We start from the raw sequence: 22,450 nt of genomic DNA on the forward strand, positions 1-22,450 counted from the left end.
AGAAAAGTGAAAGAAATCACGATTGTCTTGTCTTTGAAAGGAAAGTGATGCCTACCAGCAAATAAAGCCCCCACCCCGTCTGTTTAAGGAGAATTTAATCAGGCTTTGCAAGTAAAGAAGTAAGGTGCAAAAGTCTACGTGATATGGGGCCTCAGGGAGCAGGTTATCACATGGGAAATTTTCGTGATAAAGAAAGGCCTGATAAAGGTTATAATGGGTGCCGTGGAGAGGAAACTGTTGACCACAGTGGTTTGGCATCCAAGTACTTGGTATTAGGTGACTGAACAAGTTGATTTCTGGAGGTTTTCCCCTGCAGTATACCCCTTGATTCAAATAGCCTAACTGGGGGGGAAAAAAAAAACTGAAAAAAAATAGACACTGCTTTCTTGGGAATTAAATTTATCCAGAATAACATTTCTTCCAGCTTAATGATAACTCTTGTTGGCCTATCATCAGTGGATTCCTTGTCTTTTTCTTCATTTTGTTATATTGTGAGCCTCCAGAGGCCGTGAGCATTTTTGAGACACCAGTGAGATCTCACTCTTCAGACAGAATGTCAGACTCTTCAACTGTATTTTCAACTGTCTTGTGAGACAAAGACTAATTGGTTTGACCTCATGCTGTCGCATGTTGAGAGACATGAATCTTCAGCACTCTTCCTTGAATTCATTGATTTCATTAAACACTGTCTGCTTGTGTTTGCAAAATGTCGTAATTTCCCAGTGATTTCTTCGAACTGCAGCGCGTAAACAGATTTTTTGGAACAATGCCACTTCTTGGCTTTGATCTTGTGTGTTAATCTTTATTTCCAACAGGTCTTCTACATTAAGTCCATTGAGCCACGGAAAATATCGACTTTAGGGAAAAGTAACGTGATCGTCACGGGAGCAAACTTTAGCCAGGCATCCAACATTACAATGATCCTGAAAGGAACCAGTACTTGTGATAAGGATGTGTGAGTTGAAATCATAGTTATTTATCCTTGGTAATATAGTAAAAAGCTTTCACTTATGCCAAAAGAGTATCATTGTGATTATAATCTTTTCAAAGTATCTCCACGTGCCAAAGTGGGCAGTTCATCTACATATTTGTTATCACATAATTTTAATAAGTAGAATAATTTAAACACCGCTTTGGAAGCTAACTGTGAGAAAATCTGTCCCCTCTAAGCCCCCAAAGCCTCAGAACCCACTAATTTCAGGATGTTGCCTCTTTGAGGTCTTGATTCATTTCCATTACCAGAATCAAGTATTTTGAGTAACAGACATCTTGAAGCTGATGCGCTTAGAAAAATAGTTGCATACTTAGGAATCTGATGGAAAACTATGACAGCTCTTCCGATGTATTACCCAAAGCTGAAAAAAGAAACGTTCTGGCATGTTCTGTTATTCCTTGTAGCCTTCTCTTTACTGGATTGGTCTCAGGCTCAACTAATAACTAACTGGAACATATATTAGTAGTTAAAAAAAAAAAAAAAAAAGACCAAACACCCCAACACAGATATCTGGTCAGTGTACCATTTGACCATCATTATTTCTGTGACTTCTTTCCCCCCTAACTCGTCCTTTCAACGAAACCTGGAGAGAGAAAAAAATTTTTCCACGTCTCACTGACACCCTTGTGCAAATCGTACCCCCAAAAGAGATGCAATAATAATAACACAACAGATAATTTGAGTTTTCTGCTTGCTAGCTTTTGTAAGTTTGGGTTGATTTGAAGTTAGAAGACATTGCAGTTTATATGAAGTAGAATACTGGGCTCATTCTCATCATGGGGATGCATCAAAGACAATCTGCTGAAGCATGGTGTTTTGGGTTTTAACTACTAAAACAGATTTGCACAGCATTTTAATCTGCCACACTTATTTACTGAATTTTCTGTTTTAATTCATTTGCTGCATATAACTGCCATCCTCTTCCCCTCCTAACAGTAAATTTAGGATGTCTGTCATCTTGATGGAGAAAGCTGTTCATTGGTAACTCCACTGTGTTTTGCCATTTACCAGAATTATCAAGCACACATTAGCGGCTGTATCTATGCGGCATAGGTGTTTTGGTACCGTTGATCCTTGGCTAAATACCTTCCTGCGCAAATCGTTCATGTTGTGTTGAAATCTGTGAAGTTAGACACCTGTGTGTTCGCTGAAAGGCAATCACCTTCACTGGCAAATAAGCCGGTTTTCAGAGCGTTTCCCTATTTTTGACTCTTTATGCTCTCATTTCAATTCCGAATGTGTCCTGAGATACTGCAGTTATTCAATGAAACGACTCAGAGACCTTTCTGCATGTAGCATTTCAGTAACCACATCAGAGTGGTGAACCCAAGTTCACAAGCAGTAAACATAATACCCAGTTAATCCTATATCTGAGTTCATGCCGTAATCCCACACTCCTTTAATATGGTATTTTTCAAATGCCTAATTATTCGGAAGGGAAAAATACGAGGATAATAGTGGAATGACCCCCATTTCCACCTCTCTCCTTCCAAAATTTATAAACAAGTTTGAATTTTAATGATTAGCCATTTTACGATGAATTTCCTAGAGCTTTGCTCTGAACGTAAAGCTTAGGATGTAAATCTGCCATAGCGTAAATGCACACTGACTCAGATGCTTCTTGAATTCGCCTTATGTTAGGATCTATTATTACTACTTAAAGGATATGTGCATTAATGTTAATAATCATGTGCATATCCTATAAGTAGTAACAGTAGATTCGCACGTAGCATAATCATGCTGAGAATTATTCAGCACAACCCAGTCTTAGTGATCTTTTGCTTTGGAGGGTCATTGTAGACATGATGTACTGAGGAAGTGCAGGTTACAGAGGGAATGTTGTAGAAGGCTCTGCTTTGACTCCCGAGGGGCATCAAGGGCATGCCCTGTGGATGTCAGGAGCACCCAGGATATTCCCAACTAATTTCTCGTCTAGACCTCCTTGGGAGGCAGCTCGGCTCTGGTGCTGATTGACCCTGAGATCCCTGCGCTCTTGGCATGGACTTTGGTCATGGGCACTCTGTTCTTAGAATGGCAGAATCCCCATCTCTGCCTGGGGCGGAGTTCTCCCCTTCTACCGTCTAACTGGGACTTCTTTTTTCTTACGCTTTTCATTGTGGAAATTTCCAAGCATACCCAAGAGACAAGAGCGCGGTGAACCTCTCCGTGCCCATCCTCCAGCTTCCAAACTTGCCAACATCTTGCCAGTCTGGTTTCATTTTTGGAGAGGAGGGGAGCATGGGTAGCTGGAGGTTTTAAAAGCACCTCCCAGACACCATATCCCTTGACACATACCTACTTCAGTATATGTCTCTCACAGATAAGGACCGTGCCATTCTCAAACCCAACAACGTTAACAGGAAACCCTACACAGTCCATGTTCCACTGATAGGACTTCTTAAGGGAACTGGTTACCTCTCCTTTCCCCACTTCTAAGGGACATTTGCAAATAAAAACATACAAATGAAAAAAGAAAGAGGAACCCTGCCCCAGATGATCCCCACCGTGGTAAGTGGCCCCTGATGAACCCGCACTTATGTGCGGCTGTTCTGATAGTTTGTGAACTGTTGCGGTTCAAGTAAAATTCGTACGCCGTCATGTTCGGCACACAACTGTGCTCCGTGTCTGTGTCACTTAAGAGTTGTTTTTCTGCCCTTTTCTAGAATACAGGTCAGCCACGTGCTAAATGACACCCATATGAAATTCTCTCTACCGTCAAGCCGAAAAGAAATGAAGGATGTGTGTATCCAATTCGATGGCGGGAACTGTACATCTGTGGGACCCTTGTCATATATTGCTCTGCCTCACTGCTCCCTCATATATCCTGCCACCACCTGGATCAGGTGCTTTCTAGACTCCTGTCTTTCTGTCATTGTGTTTAAAGGGGCCATGTGCGTAGAGATCATGGGTTTTCCACAAATAAATACAGAAATAATAGTCCTATCTAAATTCCTCTCCCGGAATTCCCCTTAGGATTTATTCCTAGAAACCAAACATATTCCTGACCAGCAGACTGCTTCCTACTGTCACCGTGAATACTGGGAGCACGTCCTGCTTTACTCTGAGCTGTGGCTTCCAGGAAACTCACGGCTAAAACGTTTGCTCGCACTCTGGTTTCTCTTCAGGTTGTATGATCTTTTGCCTTTCACAATGGTCTTTGAATTGTGGTATCCGTTCTTAGCCTACCTTTCTGATACAAAGGTACCACGCCTCGCTCCTGCCCATGACACCGAGCTTCTCTCTTCCATCTTTCATTTCATAATGGTTTGGGTACGCTGTTTTGAATAATTTGAGGAGATATCGGGAGCTATCGAAATGAAAAGCAGTACCTACATTTCGAAGATACTCCCTAAGAGAGATTGACATTCTAAAATAAACTCTTCCAGATGACTCCTATATATTAAAAAAGTAAAATAAAAACAGTCCTCTGCCTAGTTGAGTTTTAAATTCACGTTCAGATTTGGAATATGACCCTGACGACAGTTTTCATAATAAGATATTTCACCAACACAGCATGAAACTAGTTTTCAAAGTACTGTCGAGATGAAACTATAGATAAACTTTTTTTTTTTTTTTTAAAGAAAGAAAAAGCGCAGGAGAAAAACACTTCTCGTATAGTATTGTTACTTAAGATTAAGTCAGAAGTGGATGTCAGGGTTGGTTTCTTCTGAGCCTGTTCTCTTGGCTTGTGGAGACATGGTCACCTCCTTGTACCTTCACATGGTTTTCCCTCTGTGACTGTCTGTGTCCTAATCTCTTTTTATAAGGTCACCAGTCAGATTATTGGATTAGGGCCCACCCCCGTGATCTCATTTCATCTTAATTACCTCTTGAAAGAACCTATGTCCGCATGCAGCCCCATTCCAAGGGACTAGGGGGTCAGGACGTCAACACCTGTGCCTCTGACACTGGCACGAGAAAAATGGAAATTCCCCAACCAAGCCTCTAGCATTGCACTCCCTGCTCTGGGTCTAAATCCTTCCTATCAGTAAAAGCGAGCCTTGAGGTGACAGTCCCCACGTGCCTTGTGTGGTGTATCTAGTAGTTCATTTAATCCTCACCGAAGGAATAGCCCCTTTAGCAGATGGGGAAACCGAGCATAGAGCATTCAAACAACTTGCCTGGGCTCCCAGGCCGTCTGGGTCCAGGCTGCGGTGCTCTGAACCACCAGTGTTCTGCTTTGCCATAAAATCAGGCTTCCTTATTATTTTTTAATTGAGGTATAGTCGACATATAACATTAGCTTCAGATGCAAACATAGTGATTGTGTGAGGCTTCTTAATGTCCAGTCACCTGTGATATTCTGTGACTGCGTCTCTGAGGTCTGCCTGGCCAAGAATGTGGCTCGGCAGTCTGGCCATTGGCAGAGCACGTTTTCTAGTAACGACGACAGGCTGGCATGAGGCCAGCTCAACCCTTCCCCCCCCCTTGTGACTGGAGGTTCAGGGCTTAATGTCTTCCTTCTGCCCTACACAAATTGGCCTGCCCAGGCTCACCTCCCAGTCTTGTCATCCTGGGCCCGGCTGGCGAACAGAGCTGACCTTCCCAGGCTCCTGTCCCCTGGAATGACCTACATGAATGGGGGTGTGAGGGCAGCCGGAGCTGGGGACAGCTGTTTATTTCACATCTAATGACCACTTTGCTTATATGTGATTATGTGCTGAGAATATGTGAAATCATTTGGCTTGGTTTTGGAGAGAGGGAACGTAGCTGTTATTTATATGGTCTACCAAATGGGAATTTATAGTTTTAATGTCATTTATAATTTTACCTTGTCCAAAATGTTCCCTATCTCCCTAAATAAAGTATAATTGGTAGGTTGGGAGTTTGATTTTGAAAATTGTTAGATTGAAGGATCTTAATATAGATTAAACAGCAATCAAACAAAATTCTGTTTAGTGAAACCTTTTCAAGGTACAGCCGATGATCTGATTAGATGTGGCAACATGATATAATAAGACTCAAAATTCTGTTAAAGAATTTGGGCATTTTCCTGGAATTAAAACCAGATCTGACCCGAATTTTTATATTTATGTATCTTGAAAACTACGCATTTGTGGTCAGTGTCGTTAAAAGATGTCTATAATCGTCCTGCATTTGAAATTAAAATGTATTACTTGGCTCTAAATATAACCGGGTTTAATGTGTGAATAAAATGATAGATTTGCTCATAAATGCAAAATTCCTGTATGTTTACTATGAAACTCCTATTGTTGCTTTTTTCTTTGCAGTGGTGGTCAAAATATAACCATCCTGGGCAGAAATTTTGACGTAATTGACAACTTAATCATTTCACATGAGTTAAAAGGAAACATAAATGTAAGTCTTCAGCTACTTTGTAATAATAGTAATTTTCAAGGATGATTTTGTTTTCATCACACTAACATCTACTGGGAAATATCTTTTATTTCTGTGCCTTTGTGATATTACAAGCTTTTTCCTGTTGGATGGTATACACCATCTGGGCCATAATGGAAATAATAAGACCCTCTCCTTGTGGTTGAGTATTTCCAATTGTGGCACAGAGGAGAGAGGAATGAGCCTGGGGCGACAAGGCCTTCCATTTCCTCCACGTGGGCTTTGCAGGGAGGCACTTTAACGCGACCACGTTTAGGACTATGTGTGACCATGCCTTGTGAGGGGTGAAGGCGAGATATCTAGAAGAATAGCATTTTTGTGCAGACATGGTGGCGGGGTTCCCATCGTACTGAGAAAGCTGTGGTTCAGAGGCCAAGTGACCTGCGTGAGCCCCCAGAAATCTTGTCATGTACTCCTGCTCCTGCCATGGTCTGGTTTGGTCCCGTTCCTTCCGACCTCGCCTCCTCTGACTTTGCATTTCCCCACACAGGGGGTCTGGTCTCTGGCCCTTGTCCAGCTCTCACACCGCCACAAGTCACACATGGGCCTCGTCACACAAAATGATGGATTTCTCAGATCTAGGTTGGGGCCTCTGAGTGTACTTCTAATTTACTTCTCAGATGCTCTCCCCACTCTCTCCCCCTTTCTCTCCTTCCTTAATGAGACATGTGAAGGTAGCAGCCTCTCCTGCCTGACCACTTCCTGCCACAGCTGGAAGGTCTGCCCACGGCCACAGACCTGGCCATGTTTGCGACCAGTATGGGTTCAAGCCTAGGTGCAGATGGCCTTCCTGAGTCTTCCTTACGTCCCTGTCATACACGCATCCACGTCCTGACATAGCCAGAGCCAGTTCCGGGCCTTGCCTCGTATCTGATTCCAGGCCATGTCTCCGTGATGTGGACACACGCCATTTTTTGTTTCGTAATATTGCCAGAAGTGTGAACAACAGATCTAGGGCTGGAATTTGGAGAGGGGTTCAAGGGGAAGGGGGTTTTGTTTGTCCAGATCTTTGCATCAGATCCTCCCACCTATGGCCTCGTCTCACCCTCTCTTTTCAACTGCAATATTAGAAAGTAAATAAAAAACAGGAAAACTCATCATCTAGCAAATTTTTTTTCACAAGTTTTATTGCCCCCTTTTTTTAAGATTTTATTTTTATTTTTACTTTTTAAATTTTTTTTAATGTTTTTTATTTATTTTTGAGACAGAGAGAGACAGAGCATGAGCAGGGGACGGTCAGAGAAAGAGGGAGACACAGAATCCGAAACAGGCTCCAGGCTCTGAGCTGCCAGCACAGAGCCTGACATGGGGCTTGAACTCACGAACTGTGAGATCATGACCTGAGCTGAAGTCGGACGCTTAATCCACTGAGCCACCCAGGCTCCCCTAAGATTTTATTTTTAAGTCCTCTCTACACCTAACGTGGGGTCGAACTCACAACCCTGAGATCAGGAGTTGCATGATTCATGGACTGAGCCAGCCAAGTGGCCCTTATTGCTCTTCCTTATTTTTTTTTTTTTATAAATGTTTACTTATTTATTTTGAGAGAGAGAGAGAATGTGAACTGGGGGAGGGGGCAGAGAGAGAGGGAGAGAGAGAATCCCAAGCAGGCTCTGCACTGTCAGCACAGAGCCCGACGCGGGGCTCGAACCCATGACCCAAGAGATCACGACCTGAGCTGAAATGAAGAGTTGGACGCTCAACTGACTGAACCACCCAGGTGCCCCATATTAATGTTCTTCTTTAAAACCTTTACCAATCTCTTTTCCAGCAACTTTCTCTGCCCGTCTCTCTGCACACCTAAAAATGACCATATTTATGTTTTGTATAAATAAACCTGTAAAGCAGGCCACACTTTCTGCGTTGTTTCCAGTCTTCATGCTCTGCATTTTCATGGGGGGGTCACGTTGTCCCTTTTGCTTTTGTCTTCCCCTACTTCTCATTAGATCTGCAAAGCCTTTGCCTCCTTGCGGCCAGTGATTTCTGCTAAGTGTCACTGAAGGCTCCTCCACAAGGAGCGATGCAGTCGGTAGTGTACATGGCCTCACTGGAGGACGGTCCCCTCCCTGCCCACATTTCACAACACGCCTTGAGGGCTCGCAGCGCGCACAGACCCTTTGGTGCAAAGTCTTCCTCTTTCTCTAGCCTCCTTCTTCCTGTGCACCCTTTTTCCATTGCATAACCTCCTGGCTGCTTTCATTATCACTAGTAATGTCCACAGTGATAGGAGCTAGCATTCGTTGAGTACCTACTGTGTGCCAGGCACTATTCTAAGCATGTTTGCACATGTAATCTCCTTTAATTTAACCCCCATTTCGTTTAACAGGCCCTCATCTCATTTAATTTGATTTTGGGTTAATTCAGCCCTGTGAGTGGGGGAGGTGGTATCACTGTCCCCATTTTGTAGATGAGACATTGGAAGCACAAAGCCATTCAGTTGGCTGGGTCGCCTCTCTCCTAAATCCTAGGGCTAGGACTCAGTGACAAAGTTGTTAAACTGCTCTTTTCTCCTCCGTCAGGTCTCCGAATATTGTATGGCGACTTCCTGCAGGTTTTCAGCCCCCAGCTTCAAGGGTTCGAAAGCGCGGGCCAACGTCACCGTGAAGCTGAGAGTCCAGGAGACCTACTTGGACTGTGGGAGCTTGCAGTATCTTGAGGACCCCAGGTTCACAGGGTGTCGGGTCGAACCCGAGGGGGACACAGAATTGGAAGTGAAAATTCAAGTATGTTTCTCACTTATCTCGGGTGGGATGTGCCCCCTGCCCTTCGCGACTGGCAAGGTGTGCTCGTGTCTGTGGGTTCCCTCGTGCGCCCTGATTTCTCCATCTCCTCTTTGCTCTTCACAGAAAGAAAATGATGACTTCAACATCTCCAAGACAGACATTGAAATCACCCTCTTCCATGGGGAAAATAAGCAATTAAATTGCAGTTTCGAAAATATTACTAGAAATCAAGATCTCACCATCATCCTTTGCAAAATTAAAGGCATCACGAACGCAAACAGCATTGACACCTCTTCCAAGAAAGTCCGTGTGAGTCATCTGCCAGCCCTACCTATTGGTTTTACCTCAGTTGGGGCAGTTCCTTGGCTAAACAGAAGCCAGAGTGGAATCTGCCGTGGATCTTTAGATCTTCACTTTAAATAGCAGATAAACAAAGCTTGTATTGCGAGCACAAGCATAATTCCTACAAAATAGCTGGCAGAATCCATCCATGTGCCTATTGGAATGTCAAAGCATTGAACACACCATTGTCTATAATACTAATGAGTCTTGATAGCTTTTGTTCTAGCCATGCATTTGGACTGTAGCATCTGCAGGCGGAATCTCTAGACCACTGACGAATGAGCTGTCATTCTTTCCCCAAAAGTGGCAGTGACATGTCTTAGCAGATTCCCAGCATACTCAAAGCAGCATTAGATTCTGATGGAGACCAGATAATCTATGTGTTGTTGTGGCCACTTCCTCCACCACAAAGGCACACTTGCAATTCATCTCTCCCCGACATGTTTGAGGGTCCCATCACGGTTATATTTATGTCCCACAATAAAGATGTGAGACCCTTGGGAGAGGAAACATATTAGAAGTCTGTCTTTATGGTGTTCATGCCATATGAGGCTCTTCACAGTCTATACCAAAAAAAAAAAAAAAATGCTTTATGACCTGTAGTCATAAATATTGAATAAAGGTCAAGGAAAAAGAACATCAGACTGGAAGCCAAAAAAAAAAAAAAAAAGATGTGTTCATGTTCCAGCTGCACCAGCTAATAGCTGTGTGGCCTTGGGTAGGTCACTTGGCTTTGCTGAGCCTCCCTTTGTCCATCTGTATGGTAAAGAGGGTAGTAATTATTATAAATCAAGAGCACCAACTGACATTACAAGTGCTCCCACATTGGTTGAGAAGAACGGTGCTAGTATTCTTTGTTCACGAGATGGTTCCAGAGTGCCTATACTGAGATGGGGACACAGCAGAGAAGAAAACAGACCCCAAAATTCTGTTTGTGGACATTACCCGAAGAGTCATGTAGTGAAGGAAATAATTTAAAAATGTGTTAGGTGGTGGTGATCACCGTTGGGAAAAATGAAGCAGCGGGCAGTGATGCAAGTTTTACAATGGTGGGCAGAGAAGGTCTCTCTGGAAAGATAACATTTGAGTAAGGACCTCAAGGAGGAGAGAGAATGAGCCATGGGTTCTCTGGGGTGTGGAGGGTTCTAGATAGACGGAACTGCAAGCTGCAAAGGTCTTGAGTCTGGAGTCTGCCTGGTGCATTTGAGGAACTACAAGGAGGCCAGTGTGGCTAGAGCAGACTGAGCAAGGGGAATATTCCAGAAGGCTGGAGAGTTAATGGAGGGAGCAGGAAGAGGTAAAAGATGATTAGGACCTTGTGGGCCATAGCAAGGGCTTGGTCTTGAGCTCTGGGAAGCCACTGGAGAGTTTTGAGCAGGACTGCCGTGAGCCTACTTAAATGATAAAGTGCATTTAGTCTTCGTGACAAACTTACGAAGAGACAACCCCACATCTCATTTTAAAGATGAGGAAAGTAAGGATCGGATGGTTAAGTTAAACCCCTATGGCAAAGAGGACTAAATTCTAAAATCTCCAGGTGTAGTCCAGTGTACCTCAACTGACATATCTGGAAACTGAGGCACAGTGAATGTTCTCAATGTGCTCAAGATCGCATAGCTAATCTGCCCGAGGTGGGACTTGAATTCATATATCCTACCTAGCTCGTCACCTCTTTTTGCATCTTGGGGAAAATGATTTGGAGGAAAAAGGGTGTATATAAATATGGCACCCAACTCAACTGAGTCTAATGACACTCTGTCTCATCAGGTCAAACTGGGAAACTTAGAGCTCTATGTTGAGCAGGAAACAGTTCCCACCACTTGGTATTTCCTGATTGTGCTTCCCGTCTTGCTCGTGATTGTCATTTTTGGTAAGTGTCCTGTTTGATTTTGTCAGAGAAATTACTCCCTGAGGCGTCTCATCAGGCGGCAGACTCTCAGCTTTCAGGGGCTGTTTGCTTCAATTAAGTATTAATGGATGAAAACCCAAATCACAACTTTGGGAAAAGAATAGTAGGTACACGTTGAGGGCTTTCTAGACATTTTTTTAGTATGCCTTATTAATACAAAGCTGGATTACGAAGATGGTATCTTGGTGCTCGAGAAATATAGTCCACTTCACTTCCCCAATATTGTGAACTGTGATGATGAAGGGCCCATTTACGTTACTCCTTCAGAATTGCTCTGGCATTCTGGACTTTCAAGATCTAGTCATCTCCTCCTGCCTCTCACCTCACCAAACACCAGCCCCTGCTCCCACCGCAGCTCTGCGTTTCCTGGCGGAACTGTGTGTTAGGAGTGTGGTCTGTACTGGGGCACCTGGGCAGCTCAGTCAGTTAAGTGTCCAACTCTTGATTTGGGCTCAGGTTATGATCTCACAGTTCTTGAGTTCGAGCCCCACGTCAGGCTCCACACTGATAGTATGGAGCCTGCTTGGTATTCTTTCTCCCTCTCTCTCTCTGCCCCTCCCCGACTTGCTCTCTATATCTCTCTCAAAATAATAAAAATAAACTTAAATTTAGAAGTGTGATCCGCACCATCTATTCAAGTGTCCCAAGGCTCATCCAAGCACAGAGATCCATGGTGCTTGCTCACCGGCTGAATCTGGTTGCTCACCGGCTGCCAATCTGTTTTGTTTGTTTAAAATTAGGTGAGTCACCTACGTTGTGCACCTGAAACCAGTGTCCTTGTATGCCAGCTATACTTCAACTTAAAAACAATAATTAAATGATTCACATTTTTTAAACAATCTTTTGAAAATTGGAAAGACCCGGATCATTGGGTCTCCACTTGTCCATAGCTCCGGTTACTGGAGCTGAGTAGTAGCTACACCTTGAGAGAGGGCATGTGGTCACTGGGGTTTTGCCACAGTCTCGCCACCTGGGCCACGTGACTCATCTGTGTACCTGGTCCCTGTAGTCGTGTAGTGTGTGGCCTGGTTCTGAGCTGCTTTTCGTCTAAGATCTGTGTCCTCTTGTCCTTCTTAGAAACAGAACTCTCCTCCACCAACCAAGCGCGGCGCACTCCTTGATTTAACACACGCATTGCCTTTCTGACACCTTCTGTTAATAGTTGCCAATGTTTCCTTCCATGCACTCCTTCATTCCTTCATCCATCCCTCCGTCCATTTACCTTGTGTTTACTGAGCACCCACTGCGCAAGTCTCTGGAGCTGGAGAGAATGAGTTAAGGCCTGGCCCTTTCTCCCAGCTGGTTCTGAGTCCAGTGAGGGAAGGACTCCCGTGTGCGATGAACTCACCCAATGGAATGAACTCATTTTGCAAAGACCCTATTTTGCCCTGTTGATCGTTTCAGCTATTTTCTTGTGCTTCGTCCCCAGTTGTCCACCCCTATTATGTATCGGGAATCCAGAATTGGGCTTGATATTTTAATAAGGTCCTGGCTGGTACTCGCTTCAAGTAAGAAGAATACTTCTAAATGCTGAGCTCTATTTGAGACTCCGCCAGTGTGAAGCAGCAGTAGATAGAACAGTCTCACCATAGAGTCACCTCTACTTGGTGACTTACTAGAAACCTCTGATCTCTTCCTGTGCTCTTGTGACTCATCACTCCTCTCAGTTTGTTGTAGAGATTGTTTATGCTCTTGACAGCAAAGGGGGCTCAGTTTGACACATGGCTTTTGGCTTCATCAGCATCTGCAAAGCCCTTTAAAACTCTCATCCCCTTCCTCGGGGCTCCTGGGTGGCTCAGTTGGTTAAGTGTCCAACTTTGGCTCGGGTCATGATCTCACGGCTTGTGAGTTCAAGCCCCAAATTGGGCTCTGAGCGGACAGCTCAGAACCTGGAGTCTGCTTCGGCTTCTGTGTCCCCCTCACTCTCTGTCCCTCCCCCACTCACGCTCTCTCTTTCTCAAAAATGAATGAACCTTAAAAATTTTTTAAAAAAGAACTCTCACCTCCTTCTTACCGTGATTCCTGGGCACCATGGGTCACCAGCAGCTGGAACAAATGTGAAGTGTACAAATATCTTAGCTCATTGGTCACATTGTTAGTGAAAACACGAAGCACACCCGGCTGAGGCCTGCCACCTGCAAAACCTCTCCACTGTGGCTTCCCCTGGAGGTGTCAGCCATGAAATTCCCACTGCTTGATGGACGTGGCTGCCTCACTCCCTGAGCCAGCGTTGCCCAAAGTGTGGCCTGAGGAACTGTAACCCCAAGTCACATTCCTAGAAAAAGGGGTTCCGTCGTCACATAAATTTGGAAATCACTGCGTGCCCCATCCTTATTTTGAAGATACACAATGCATGTTATGATTGACGCCGTTGACTTTGTGGAGAACTGTATTGAGTTTTGTTTCCTCCGGCATCACTCACGTCGACTGGTAGTGGGATCCTTTTATCATGAAGTTTCTGTTAAAGGAGGAAACCCTTTCCAGAATAAGGGTGTAGCCGACAGTTGTTGGGTATTGTTTTTAAAATACAACTCCTGAATGCTTTCTGTGAGTTACTCCTTATAATCCTGTCAACGTCACAGTGAGGCCGGCACTTTGACAGATGAGGCAGCCAGCCACAGAGATGCTAAGGAACTTACCAGAGGTCACACGGCTCATAATTGGTAGAGCAGGGACGTGGACTGAGCACCAAACCTGTTCAGTGCGCTTCTCTGCAGCACAGTTAGAAACCAGATGAAATGGGGAAAGAAGCAATGTCCCAGATCCAAGGGCTCATTGTGGACGGCTCACCATGTCACCCAATTTGATCTATGCAAGTTTGACTTATATAGCTCGCCGTCGATCTGTGGTTTCCTTCTACAATTGCAGCTCCGCTTTATTTCTCCAGGGATGTTTAGAAACATTAAAAAAAAAGAATGGAACAATATACGTGGCCTATGGCTGTAGGGAAACTTGGCTCGTTTCATTACTTTTCAGCCAGCTGGGATCTTTGGTTACAAGTGAAGGTTATTTGATTTAGTTTTTACTATTAAGGTGGGTAGTTTTGTGTTTTCCCGCTGCATTTTAGCATCTTCCTCCTTAGAGTGACCCCTTGCTGGGAATGTTCCTTTTGATAAATTCCATCTCTTAAATGCTATTCTTTCTCTCTCTTCCTGTCTCTCTCTCTCTCTCTCTCTCTAAAAGAAATGTCAAGGTTGGTTTGGTTTTCCTGTTTGTTTTTTGAGTTAACATGTCAATCTGATGCTGGATGTCTGTCTCCTCAGCGGCCGTGGGGGTGACCAGACACAAATCGAAGGAGCTGAGTCGCAAACAGAGCCAACAGTTGGAGCTCCTGGAGAGCGAGCTCCGGAAAGAGATACGTGACGGTAGGCTCCAAAATTTTATTTGTAGAAAAACAAGCCTTTTTTTTTAATCATTTTTTTCTTTTTTACCCTTAAATGGAGCTGGCCACAGTAATGAGAACTGTTTGTATAATAGAAGACATCTGAACAGCAGGGTCTAGGCCTGGCTTTGTGTTTTATTTCAGCTCTGCTCTGCAGCCAACCAAGTAATTATCTATTGTTTCTTCTTTAATGAAAACCAAGGTCATACTCCGTGTTAGACAAAACAGCAGAAGATCTTATCCATTGTTTGTTGAGTTAAAATATTGCTCTTGGGATTCTGTTTTGCAGGCTTTGCTGAGCTGCAGATGGATAAATTGGATGTGGTTGATAGTTTTGGAACTGTTCCCTTCCTTGACTACAAACATTTTGCTCTGAGAACTTTCTTCCCCGAGGTAAAAGAGCATTGATCATATTCCTAAGGTTGAGTCTTGAATAATAATGAAGGTGCTTGTTGCTATTGTCAAAATGGGTGTTTGCTTCCAAGGCAGCTGTAGATAACGTGCTTGGTACAAAATAATGGCTCAAGTTTGAGCAGAGCAGGGAGCAGGACAATTATTAATTGGATTGATGAGGATATAAAGCAGTGATGGGTCACTGACAATTATTCTTTGTCCAGTAACAAAAACCTAGGAGGGACAGAAGTTCAGAGTGATGATTTTTGCTTTATTTTACTACCCGTTTAGAGCTGAATTTGTAGCTGGGAAGCCCGCTAGTTTATTTAAAAATCAATAAATTGTGGGCTGGCCAATTTGTTGTGTTTATCTGCATGACTTCTATTGCGGCTACTAGATTATTCACTATTTACTTCTCAATTGGAAATGAAAAGAACTATGGGCCGAGAGGGAGGGAAGTCGACATGTGTAGAATTTGAGTTGATAGCAGCCATTTTTAGCAATGTCGAGTTTTTATGGTTCTCTTCAACAGTTGTTCTCTGGCTGATCAGTCCGTATCATCCTCATTTAATAGAAATAGTTGCACGAAATGATTGATTAATCCGTCCTGGGACTCCGAGGAGTAGTCTACTTTAACCCTTTGGGTTTTCAGTCTCACTCTGTTCTAACGCCTCCATCCTCTCCCCCACTCACTCAGCCTTCCTCCTTCACACTCCCGAGTCTTGGGTGAGGTACACTCATCTGCCTGCCATCACCTCCACATCCTGATGCCCCCACTTCACCATGTTGCCCTTTTTTGTCCAGAACTGGTGACCACAGAGGGGCCCAACCTCTGGAACATCAACACAGACGATCATGTTTAACTCTAGATTTCTAAACAAAGCCAGCCCAGAGCTTCTATCACCTTACCAGAGCTTCTCATCTACATTTGGCCAGAAGCCTAGAGTTCAGAAGCTCAGACACATGCAGTAAGCAATTTCCAGTTTCTCTATAATTCTAGAAGCAGACATCATGATATGTGATGCTGTGTCTCAAGGTTGGGATACCTCCATAAAACACCCACCATATTTTTTTTTTTTGGTCCAAGCCTTACTATTGTAAATCAAGAAGGCTATAAATAAGACCTCAGTTTTTTGTGCTTGTACAATATATTTTTTAAACTTCTCCTCCAGGAGTACCAGGCACCCAGGCTTGCATTTGCCACCTCATCCATCCATTTCTATGGCAGAACACCACCTAGGGAGGGGGGTTCAATTCCCTGAATCAGGATGACTATGCAGGACATCACCAGTCCTATTCACCTGCTATCTGAGATCCCCATTAAGAATTTAATAGCAATAAAATAACAGAGATTTCTACCATCAACATGAGGATTGTGTGGGCTTTTACGGTTAATGATTGCTCTTGAGTGCTGAAGGGAGTAAAACTGCGACCTGAAAAAGAAATTGCCCTGTCTTCTAAATTCGGTAATCAAGAGCAAGATAAGTGATGAATGCAAAAGACACTGTTGCAAATTGACTGTTTTGGAGGGCGGGCGGGAAATCCCAGGAACAATGCTGTATTATTTTAGAAGAGAGATACAGCTGACCCTTGAACAACACGGGTTTGAAGTGCACGGGTCTACTGATACATGGATTTTTTTCAGTAAAACAGTACAATCTCATAAATGTATTTTCTCTTCCCTATGGTTTTCTTTTATAGCTTTTTTTAAATTTTTTATTAAAACCTTCTTTTAAAAAAAATTTTTTTTTAACATTTATTTATTTTTGAGACAGAGACAGAGCATGAAATGGGGAGGGTCAGAGAGAGAGGGAGACACAGAATCCGAAACAGGCTCCAGGCTCTGAGCTGTCAGCACAGAGCCCAATGCGGGGCTTGAACTCACAGACCGCGAGATCATGACCTGAGCCGAAGTTGGACGCTTAACTGACTGAGCCACCCAGGCGCCCCTTTTTATAGCTTTTTTTTTTTAAAGTTTATTTATTTTGAGAGAGCATGTGAACACACATGAGTAGAAGAGGGGCAGAGAGATAGAATCCCAAGCAGGCTCCATGCTGTCAGCATGGAGCTCCACACGGGGCTTGATCTCACAAAGTGTGAGATCATGCCCTGAGCTGAAGTCAAGAGTCATACACTTAACCGACTGAGCCAACTAGGTGCCCCCCTTCCCTATGATTTTCTTAATATTTTCTTTTCTCTAGCTTATTTTATTATAAGAATACAGTTACAATACAAAAAAACATATAAACTGTGTTAATCAATGGGTTATGTTATTGGTAAGGCTTCTTGTCCACCAGAAGGGGTCCACCCCTTGTGGACTATTAGTATTTAGGTTTGGGGAAAAAGTCATATGCAGATTTTCGACTGTGCAGAGGATCAACGCCCCTAACCTCCTCATTGTTAAAGGGCCAACTGTAGTTGCAAGAAGCCAAACTGATTTAACTCAGGGTCATGTATAATCTTGAATGGCAGTTGGGAAAGACATGAAAGCCAAAGTCGGGAGGAGTCACTACGGGAGAGGACCCAGAAAAAACAAGGATAACTATCAGAACCCTATAAAGACCCAAGTTACAATTGAATTTATAATAAAAGATATAGAGAACCAGAAGATCATAGTCTTTGATCACAGTGCCAGTTGAAATATATTCTAGGCTGCAGATAAGTCCTGTGTCAATTAGGCCCTTTACAGATCTATCCGGGAGCCACATCCTCCAGGCCTGGAGGTTGGGTGTTGGATGAAAAACGTGAGTGGTTAACACCTACCAGACAACAGTAGGCAAAACCGCAGGAAATTGTTCACAGAGGCCAAGGTATTACCTGGTTCTGTGCCCTGCCCTTTGGTTTTTGGCTTTTTAAAGCCTTTGTTTTCATTCTATTGACTGGTTTGTTTTGCTGAACATAGGAGAAGAAATAAGAGTGAGCAGTGCATCCTACCTCCTAGAAGAGGGAAATTTAAATGAAGGGAGGAAGGAACCTTAGAATACAGGGAGCCATCATGGCATTTCCCTATTTAAGGTCAGGAATCAATCTGTTTAAACTGTCCATATAAAGTTGGTTCAGCAGAAAAATGTTAGGAACTAGAAAATGCAAACCCAAGGTCTGATTTTTCTGCATATTACTAGAGGAGAGTATGACCAAAATAGTTTGAGGTCTTCTGCTTAGGCTAACAAATTTGAAACTATAAAGCAAAAATCCTCTGCAGAAGAAATTTACTTTAATGAGGTATAAAAATAGCCTAAAGTTTCAAATATTACCCCTAAAAAAGAGGAAGAGAAAAACCTGAATATTCAAGTTTATATTTTCATTCTGTTGACTCATTTGAAGTGTTATTCGGCATGCTTTTAAAATTTAATCATTTAATTCCAATCAGATTTATGACACATTAAAAAAGGAAACTCAAATTTAAAATTTCACATCCAGGAGCCACACAGCATAGCACACAAAAATAATTGTAGAAACCAGCAGAACAGTAGCCTTGCGGTCTAGTTTGCCATAAATTCGTGACAAAAACAATAAAAACAGCTGCCATAGAGAACTTACCGTGCACCCATTCGTTTTGTTTTCACCCTAAGCCTAGGAGGTGGGAATCAGGAGTGTCCCCATTTTGCAGATGAGGAAAGTCAGACACAGAGAAGTCACATAACTTGCCCAAAGTCAAGTGACCAGTAGGTGAAAAAACCAGGACAGGAGCCCAAGTAATTTGGCTCCACATCCTAGCTTTTAACCACCCCACTCAAGCCCTCTCCAGTAACCCTGTACATTGAGACAGTAGATACGACTAAGCTGAGACTTGTAAAAACTTACCGAGACGACTCCATATTTATCTTTAGAAGGTAAATTGCTTGAGGAGTGGTCTGCACATTTGCATAATCTTCTTTACCACTTCTTTCACCTTCGAGTCAGTTCTTTTGAAGTGTGAGATTCCTTCCTCTACCAAAAATGGGACTGATGCAATAATCATTCTTCGTCTTAGAGGCTTCCAGAATCCACTGGTGCTTCTGGAGAGCTGAATAATTATTTATTATGTATCAGAGGATGTACAATGAACCTAAGCCCAGAGGCTCTTCAGATTAGCAACCAGTGGCTCTACTTTATTAAAACGGACTTGGGTATTATAGCAAAAATACACTATTCATTTCCTTTGGATGTTATGAATAATAAAAGTGTCTCCTTCCTCTCAGTCAGGTGGCTTCACACACATCTTCACTGAAGATATGCATGTAAGTCTATAAGTTTTCATCTTTAGCCCATGATTGCCTTTCATCATGTCCTCTTCCTCCTCCTCATCCCCATTATTGAATTTTTGTGAGTTTTTTGGAATCATGAACTCAATATTAAATAACCTATCATTTTGGGAAACCCATTGTGGATCTATCTTCTAACTTTAATAAGTTTATATATTTATATTAATTATATTATATTATATTAATTATATCATATCGTATCATATCATATCATATCATATCATATCATATCATATCATATCATATCATATCCATTTGTTTTTTCCAGAACAGAGATGCCAATGATAAGAATGAAAGTCTCACAGCCTTGGATGCCCTAATTTGTAATAAAAGTTTCCTTGTTACTGTCATCCACACCCTTGAAAAACAGAAGAACTTTTCAGTGAAGGACAGGTATTGGTCAATTTATTTATATTTTGGAAGTCATTAAGTAGGGGAAATAAAAACTCTTGAGCCCCTTGTTTTATTTCCAAACCACAACCTGAACTCGGTATCTTGAAAATGTGGATTTACCTACAGAGGCTGCCTGATTGAAGGGTCATGAAGCCATGATTGCTCCATTTCAGATATCACACAACCTCAACGCAAATTCTGTTTTGAAAGACACACACACACACATATACTCCTCCCACCAAAACAAACAAAAACCCTGAAAAACCCAACCCCAAGAAGAAAACATGAGTCCTGAATCAAAAAAGCAGAAGTATTATTTTCTGTTTCTAAAAACACCTGAAAATTTGGGAAAGACAGTCACTTCTTGTTTACCACTTTAACTTAAAAGTTTAAGTGCTAGAAACACATAAAAAGTCCTGGAATTAACATTGGTGCCTGGTTCTTATGGATTGAGGACAAAGGTGGTTGACCTAAGACATTAAAGAATACAAGTGCCCACAGGACAGCACCCCATCGCCCTTTGGCTTCTCTAGAAGACACCATCAGTGCCAAGCCCAGCCACAGCGAATAGTTAACCTCATTAACCAAGGCTCTTTTTTTATGTGCTTCTTTATCATCTGTATACCTTCTTTTTTTTTCTTTCAATTTTATTGAGATGTAATTGACATACAGCACTGTATAAGTTTAAGCTGTGCAGCATAATGATCTGACTTACACGTATTGCAAAATGATAACCACAATTAAGTTTAGTTCGGATCCATCATCTCGTACAGATACAAAAAAAGTGGGGGCGGAGGGGGGGGGGGATGAACTTTTAGGATTTACTCTCTTAGAACTTTCAAACATACCATACAGCGGAGTAGCTGTAGTCATCGCGTTGCACGTGACATCCCTAAGCATTTACTTCTCTTCTAACTGGAAGTTTAGACCTTTTGTCCACCTCCCTCCAATTGCCCCTTTGTCCCCCACCTCTGGTAACCACAAATCTTTTTCCGTGAGCTTGCTTCTTTTTCTTTCTTTTTTTTAGATTCCACACGTAAGTGAAGTCACATAATACTTGTCTTTCTCTGATTTTTTCATTGAGCATAATGCCCTCAAGGTCCATCCATGTTTCACAATGGCAAGATTTCATTCTCTTGTATGGCTGAACGGTATTCGGGGTTGGAGGGGGGCGGTGTGTGTGTGTGTGTGTGTGTGTGTGTGGTACGCAAATATACCACATTTTCTTTATCCATTCATGTGCTGATGGACAGTTGTTTCAACGTCTTGAGTATTGTAACCAGGGCTCTATTTTTAAACAGGTGTCTGTTTGCCTCCTTCCTGACCATTGCCCTGCAAACCAAGCTGGTCTACCTAACCAGCATCCTGGAGGTGCTGACCAGGGACTTGATGGAACAGTCTAGTAACATGCAGCCTAAACTCATGCTGAGACGCACAGAGTCTGTGGTTGAAAAACTCCTCACAAACTGGATGTCGGTCTGCCTTTCTGGTTTTCTGCGGGTAAGTGTCCTATCCCTTGGCCGGTCAGAGGTAAGACAATAGGTGGTTATTTTTAGCAGATGCTAATGCCTTTGCCAGGGTAAGTCCTGAACACTCCATGGTGTCAGCATTTAACCTCTTTGAGACTTGGTCCTTGGCAGGAGCAAGTGGAGGGGAAAATAAGAATTGTTTTTGCTGTAACCTATGTAAATGTGACTCATTTAGAATTTCCTCAGGTAAAACTTTTTTTTTTCTCTTTGAAACAATTTCACTGTGGTAAAAACAATTAACATGAGACCTATCCTCTTACCAGATTTTTAAGTGTGTAAAACGGCGTTGTTATCAGTAGGCACGATGTCGTACCACAGATTCCTAGAACTTACTTGTCTCGTGTAACTGCAGTTTTCTACCCATTGGCTTTGGGTGTAAATCACACCGGTAATTAACAACCAGGGCCCAGGCGGTCTAGTTAAGAGAAGAGACTGAGGGGACAGAATATTTCAGATGCTGAAGCGAGCACGTGACTCGAAGGGCCTCTGAAGCATCTTGGAAATACCCGTTTACCTACTAATACAGGAAGCTAATTACACTCCATTCTAACCAGTCCTTCCACATGGTTCTGTTTGTTTAGCAAGTCTCCAAAGAGCCGCCCGCCCCCTGAGTTCCAGTTGGAGTTACTGTCTGAATGTGGTTGTAGCCTGATTGAATCTTAACATCCTTTTGAATGCAAAGTTTGTGCAGACTCCAGTGGGTCAGAGCATGGGTCCTGGAGCCCGCCTCCTGGTCTGCATCTGGACTCCCGTCACTTACTAGACGAGCCTTCCGGACCTGTCTCGGCCTTGATTTTATAACCTATAGAATTGGAGGAAGAGTATTTTAGGGCTGTTCTGAAGCCTGGATGAGAAAATGCATGTAATCGCTTGTCACCAAGTAAGCACTCCATAAATGTTGGCTGTTATTATAAAATATTAATAGGAAAAGAAGAGTGTTCTGTTGAACCCAATCTTCGTTCAGCCCTCTGAGGCCCCTGTACAGAAGATTCTTAACCTTCTTTAATTTCACCAGCCATCCAGATTGCAGCAAAACTGCATAATTGTGTATTTGTAGCTAGTTCCAAAATCTAATTAAACTTTGAATAAGATACACTGTTATGCCACAGGTTTTAACAGTGCTACTTAAGTTTAGATCCAAAAGCAGCACTTTAAATAGACTGTGCTTAGTTTAATGTTTAAT

General features: G+C 42.8%; 1 protein-coding gene across 1 annotated transcript in view; it reads left to right on the forward strand.

Moving 5' to 3' along the window:
* The window catches only part of PLXNC1 (plexin C1), a 148,418-nt gene that overhangs the window by 84,935 nt on the left and 41,033 nt on the right, over positions 1–22,450 (forward strand). The window contains exons 10-20 of the mRNA XM_042947369.1: positions 816–955; positions 3,658–3,837; positions 6,226–6,313; positions 8,872–9,075; positions 9,199–9,384; positions 11,185–11,287; positions 14,590–14,691; positions 14,998–15,101; positions 19,283–19,321; positions 19,614–19,738; positions 21,040–21,238. Coding sequence (XP_042803303.1) covers positions 816–955; positions 3,658–3,837; positions 6,226–6,313; positions 8,872–9,075; positions 9,199–9,384; positions 11,185–11,287; positions 14,590–14,691; positions 14,998–15,101; positions 19,283–19,321; positions 19,614–19,738; positions 21,040–21,238 — 1,470 coding nt within the window. The remainder of the gene's footprint in view (positions 1–815; positions 956–3,657; positions 3,838–6,225; positions 6,314–8,871; positions 9,076–9,198; positions 9,385–11,184; positions 11,288–14,589; positions 14,692–14,997; positions 15,102–19,282; positions 19,322–19,613; positions 19,739–21,039; positions 21,239–22,450) is intronic.

The sequence above is a fragment of the Panthera leo genome, chromosome B4 (assembly GCF_018350215.1).
Source record: "Panthera leo isolate Ple1 chromosome B4, P.leo_Ple1_pat1.1, whole genome shotgun sequence".
NCBI lineage: Eukaryota > Metazoa > Chordata > Mammalia > Carnivora > Felidae > Panthera > Panthera leo.